General features: G+C 53.1%; 1 protein-coding gene across 1 annotated transcript in view; it reads right to left on the reverse strand.

Annotated features, from left to right (window-relative positions):
* Nucleotides 1-1,609, reverse strand: part of LOC117887408 (heparan sulfate glucosamine 3-O-sulfotransferase 3B1-like) — a 46,129-nt gene extending 44,520 nt beyond the window's left edge. Inside the window, exon 1 of the mRNA XM_034790003.1 lies at nt 662-1,609. Within this exon, the coding sequence (XP_034645894.1) occupies nt 662-1,200 (539 nt within the window). The 5' untranslated portion in view covers nt 1,201-1,609. The remainder of the gene's footprint in view (nt 1-661) is intronic.
* Nucleotides 1,610-6,000: the final 4,391 nt, after the last annotated feature.

Genomic DNA, 6,000 nt, shown 5'->3' on the forward strand with positions numbered 1-6,000 from the left:
TTAATTGGAGGGAGACGAGACTTTTTTTTTTTTTTTTTTTTTTTTTGCAATTTCTATATCGCGCTAAGAGAGAAACAATCCCACCCTCTGATAGCAGAGCAGTAAACCCACTGCACGGCAACTGGAGTAGAAAAATAAACTTTAAATATTTTTTTCCTGGAGTCTCTGCGGTAATGGGAATCCCCAGGGGACATCTCGATTTTGTTTGCTAGTTAAAGCAGAACTCCCTACCCATTTCCACAGAGGGCAGTTTGCAGGAAATCTTGTCCGGCTGGAGAAATCAGAAAGGGAAAAATACACACTGGATAGGTCTAGCATGGGCCAGGGCAAAATCCAACCCGGAGCTGCACCTAATTTAGACCCTTGTCTGCTGCAAAGAGCGACGCTAGGGAAAGCTCCGGGAGCAGCATCTCTTGCATGTTCAGAGTTGGGGGAGGAGGGGAGTGACTCCTGCTGCTGATCTGAGGCTATAAATTATGGATCTGTACAAAAGGTGTAAGTGGAACCCCCCCCCCTCCCCTGGAGGGGGAAACGAAGCAGAAATGGCCCGGAGGGTGAGGAAGGTGATTTATGGGTTTGGTGCAAGTGACCCCGGAGGGGTTAAGTTTCAATCACGCACACGCATCGGGAGGCACAGGGAGGGGTGGGGGCAGGGGGGTACCTGTACCAGGCGAAGCCCTGCTCGTAGTTGCGGTCGAAGAAGTGGGGCTCGGCCCCCACGGCCCGGATGTCGGGGTGCACCCGCAGGAACTCCAGCAGCGCCCGCGTACCGCCCTTCTTCACCCCGATGATGATGGCCTGCGGCAGCTTCTTGGTGCCGGAGCCGTTGAAGAAGCTGGAGATGGGGCTGGTGGGGTCGGGGGCCGCGCTCTGCTCCTCTCGCGGCTCCGAGGGGGAAGCCGCGGCGGAACCCGCCAGCCCCATGGCTCCTCCGGACGGCGCCCGGCGCAGCAACTTGGAAAGCACCTGGAGACCCTCTCCGTGCGCTCCAGCGGTGGCGGCAGCTTCCCCAGCCCCGGCAGCGGGCCTCCCCGCGAGGCCGGGCACCGAGGTGCAGGAGCCGGCGCACGAGTAGAACATGTAGAGCCAGAGGAAGAGCATGATGCAGAGCAGCAGGAGTTTCCGTCTCACCGGGAGGAGCGGCGGCGGCGGCTGCAGGGCGCTGGGCGCATCGAGGCAGCAGATCAGGCGCTGTCCCATATGCCCGCCTGCACGCCGGGCAGCATGGCTCAGCGCACGGGCACCGCCGCGGGGGATGCTCCCGGGCCCCGCCAGTCGAGCCCCAGCGCCGCGCGGGGGTGCCCCTCTACCCAGCCGCTCAGGAGCCGCGCTGGGCAGCGCATAGGCGGGCTGCGCTCCCCGAGAGAGGCTAGCGCGGGGAGGCTCCGGGTGCCATGCTGCGCTCTCCGGGGCGCACGGCCACTGCCCCAGGGCAAGTCACTCAGCAGGCTCCGCGCGACGCGCCCAGCATCGCTGCCTGTTCCCCAGCGCCCCGCGGCTGCTCCCCGGGAGCGTGCATGCAACCGGCCCCTCGCAGAGCCTCCCCCGGACTGCCAGAGCGCCGGCCTCCAGCGGGCAGCCCCTCAGACCGGCGAGGAGGGGTGGGAAGCGGGCGCCCGTGATAGGCAGCCCCAGTGGCCTATAAGAGTCGGGCTCCCTATGCTAATTAGCTCTATTTGTTGATAGCAAGGCAGCCAACGGGTATGCAGGCTGCTCCGGCGGGGCGGGGCACTGGGGGCGGCTGGAGGTGATTAGTGATTCTAATTGGCTAATGAGCCGTTCAAGGGGCAGGGGCGGCTGAGGAGTCAAGGCTTTTTGGGGGAGTGGGGGGTGGAAGGAAGGAGAAGGGGAGAATGGATCAGCAACCCCCTGCCCCGAACTCATTCCTCCTCCACGCTCAGCCACGCAGCCAGAGAGCCTGGGCTGCGTGCTGGAGACAGCCCCGTTACCCGCCCAGATGTGCAGCGAGACGCAGCCAGATGTTGCGAGCGCGCGCACACAGGGAGGTTATGAGGGGGGGAGGGATACTGGCTCCGGAAGGCAGCGATCGTCCGGGGAAGGTCATCAACCCAATGATGAATTGAGTTGGCTGAAGGGACCCGGTTAGTGGATGAAGAGGAAAGGAGACGCCTAGCAGCAGACAGTGTTGCTTCCAGCGCCCACCCTCCAGCTGTGTATATAGAGAGCTCTACCACCAACAATATACATAGAGGCCCCCGCTCCCAATAGTGCATAGCACTGCTCCCCAGCAATATAGGTAGTGCTGCCCCCACCAATCTGCGCAGCTCCCCGACCCCCAGAAGTAAATGGCACTGCTCCCCAGCAATATATATAGTACCGCCTCCAAGTTATATATACAGTGCTCCCCCTCTCCCAAAAGTACTGTATATAGCCCTGCAGTCAGCCATATAGCTATCTCTCTCTCTCTCCAGCAGTATATAGGGCTCCCTCCGATAGTCTATAGCGCTGCTCCCAGTCATAGGGACTTTCTTCTGCACCAACCTGGCTCCCCGGTGCAGGGCAGGCAAGTTACAGCGCAAGGACCTCAGAACTAGCTCACGGGAGGCCCATTTGTTTCTCCTCCTGACGAATCGCTGCCCGCAGTTTCCATTTGGGGGCTTCGCTTTCGGAGCCGCTCTACCTTCACTGGAAACATTTCGTTTTTCTTTCTGTCTCCCCCACTTTTGCCCTAGCCTGGTGGGGTTGCTCACAGGGGAAGACGAACTTAAAAGTGTTCTTTACAGACAGAGACTGTTAACTGTAACCGCAGATGAAGCCAAGGAGAGAGACAAACGGGGAGCTAATGACGTTAGTACTTAGTGGGGGGTGTTTTGTTGTGTTTTGTTTTTTAATGAAGTAACGTGCCTTAGATGCAGGAAGGGAAGGGGGAAATACGCTGATAAATTCGATACAATTGTTATGCTTTTTATATTTATATTGAGGGCAGAAGAATGTATATCCCATGGACAAATGCTCCTAAGATTTAGAACGAAAAACATTGTCATGTCATGTTACTCTTTTCTTTCTTTCTTTCTTTCTTTCTTTCTTCAAAACCAACAAGACCTACCTAGTTCGACTTGCAAAATAGATAAACATTGGTGCTTTAGCCCCACACTTAACGATTTCATTTTTTTTTCTGCGGGATGCCAGATCGGTCTGTTTTGTGTTGTGTTGTTTCATGGCAGAGCAAGATGCCCCCCGCCATAGAGCAGAGAGCTACTGTATTCATCAGAAGCTGGCTGCCTCATTATTTTTGTCTTTCCCTAATAGTGGGATAATCATTAAAGGCCCTTCAGGAGTGCAGCAAGTGCGCTGAAGTTTACAAAGAGAAAGAGGCAGCATTTTTAGGGGTAATCGCGAGGATTATCTGCCCACCTCACTCTGTGGCTAGCCTGCAGAATGACTTGGAATCTTGCCCCGTGTATAAAATGGTGCTACCCGGGGGGAGAGCTCTCTGTTGTCCACTGCCTGGAGCTGCAACTGGGCTGCCCAGCGGCTCTAATTACAGGCGTAACCGGGATGGCCAAGAGACAGGTTTCCCAACGATCCACTTGAACGTGGCAAAATGCAGCCTTCAAATGGCCTTTTCCCTTCCAGCCAGGCGGCGGGCGGATCAGCCCCTGGAAACTCCGCCAGAGGAACTTTCTGAAGCAAGCAGAGGTCCCTAGCCTCAGCCAGGTTGGCGGGACAATGCGGATCACACCCACACCCAGGCGACAAGATGTTCAGTGCTCAACCCCGGAGGGAGAGACTTCGAGACAAATTCAACTTCGCGACAGGGGACCGGCACAAAGCCTCTGATTTTATATGTATACGCCTGTTTTCCGGGCACACAAAAGGCAACGTTTGTGAAGTTCTTAAGAGGAATCAACATTTTCCTTCTTCCCCGGGGCTTTAAACCAGCCGGGATCATTCAGTTACTTACGTCTTCATTTGCTGTTGTGAAAATAAACAAGCGCTACAAGAAAACACAACACTGGGTTTCCATAGGAGTTAGTGGGGGTGGGGAGAGGGTGTCTGGAAGAAAGAAGAATATTTCAAAGTTAACATTTCTTCCTAAGGAAAATACATTTCTGTTTATGGATCATCACTGCTAGCCGTTTCCCTCTAAAGTGGGCAGAGAGTTTTGCCAATGGATTCAACAGGAGAGGATTGGGCCCTTGAATGTATTTTGCCCAGCTAACGTTCTAGCTAAACTTTGTTTGCCTCTAGACATATTTAAATAATGTTTAAAAGAGAAAAAAGGACAATCTGATTTTTTTTCCTGGCGAGTTTAAGTACTTGCTTCTCTAAGTCTTTTGAAGATGTTTCGCATAACATAATCATTATTCACCCTTAGGTCATTTTTAAAATAATTCTTACAGCGCACACAAACAAATTCGACTAAAGGGCAGATCAGATCTGAATCCACCTGAATAGAATCTGCGTTATCACTTTTAAGGTTGATTTTTTTAAACCAACATTTTGTATCCTAGAGGGGGGGGGGGATTCCTAAAGATTAATGTCCCGTCCCTACTTTTCACAGCTACCTGGTAATGATCCCTTGAAGGAGGAAAGGCCAGAGGAAAAAACAAACGAACACGTGTTTGTATTCCTACTCTAAAGAACAAAAGAGAACTACACAATGTAAACAAGCCGGACTCGTTTAAGATCGCCTTATAGTTGTAACGTGTCAATTTCGCAGTGAAAATAACCCAGTGCAAATAGCTGTCTCTTTTGGCCATAGCAACTATGGAGTTACTAATTTCCCCCCTTTTTGACACAGACATTTGCAATTTGTTTGTCTTGATTTATAGACAGAGGATTGGTTGATAAGTCCCCAAAACTTGTCAAAGCGACACTCTCAAGTTTTATCGGTAGGAAACCGTGTGTATAGCTTGTGTGCTCAACCGATTAGCTCCGTCTAGCCCATCGAAAGCTACCTCGGGATCTTCCAGGGGGTTGTGCGGTTATGTTTGTCACCTCTCGGAAACTGGTGCTTGGACGGAGCAAATGACTCCCAGCGCTAAGCCATTGTCTGGCCATCCCAAGAGAAGAGATGCAAGGGATCTCTTCTCCGCGGCGCGCAGTCCCGCTGGCTGGAGGAGGGAAGTTTAGCGTGTCCCTCGGCCAGGAAAGGAAGGCGATTGAGTTTCAGTTCGTTGCAAACCTGTCTCGGAAAAGCTTTGAGGCGAGCTGGCAGGTACGCTGAAGCCAGCAGGGGCTAGGGTCTCCAGTTCCCCGGATCAGGGCGCTCTTTCTGATAGCAGTAGCTCAGCGAACGACAATAACACACACCCGAGGGGTTCCCCCGCCCAGAACATTGGACTTTTCGCTACGGGACAGCCCAGAGATCTGCCAAAGCAGGCAAGCCCAGTGGGTAGGAATCGGTGCAAGTCAGGGGTTGCCCGCGCTTCTCCCCAGCCCCCAGCGAGAGTTGGCAAACCACACCATGTGGGTGCCACTGTGCTCAGGCGAGCTACCTCCCTCTAGACTATTCCTTACCCATCTTAACCCTCAACCCTGGGGGGTTTCCGGCCCCCGGTTCTCCTAGCTGCAATAAATAAATCCATAAGATCAATCAAATCAAAGCAGCACCTTAAAGGAGTCGAGAGCAATTCATTGCTCTCTGATCCGTTACGATGCAGTGACAGAACTCCCCCCATCCAACCCGGCCCTTTTTGTCTCTTCCAGGAGGACTGGCAAGCAGGACAGAGAAAGCCACATGGCCAGCTAGCGAAGGTCACTGACTGCTCACCAAGTCTGCTTTGATTTCTCTTTATAATCTTGGAAAAAACCAACAACCTCCCGAACCAATTCCCCCACTAGGTCACTAGCAGGCGACTTCCCTTGTTTCCATACAGTCACCCTATGCTTTTCGCAGCTGTCCCGGGCTTTCAAAACTTCATTAACTCATAGGCTGTGAAATTTTTTTACAGCTAAGACAACTGTTTCTTGTACCTGTGGCTGCATGGTGCATATCCAGCCTCAATCCAAACCTTCTTAGCTACTCTATCGCCT

Source organism: Trachemys scripta, chromosome 14 (assembly GCF_013100865.1).
Source record: "Trachemys scripta elegans isolate TJP31775 chromosome 14, CAS_Tse_1.0, whole genome shotgun sequence".
Classification (NCBI taxonomy): domain Eukaryota; kingdom Metazoa; phylum Chordata; order Testudines; family Emydidae; genus Trachemys; species Trachemys scripta.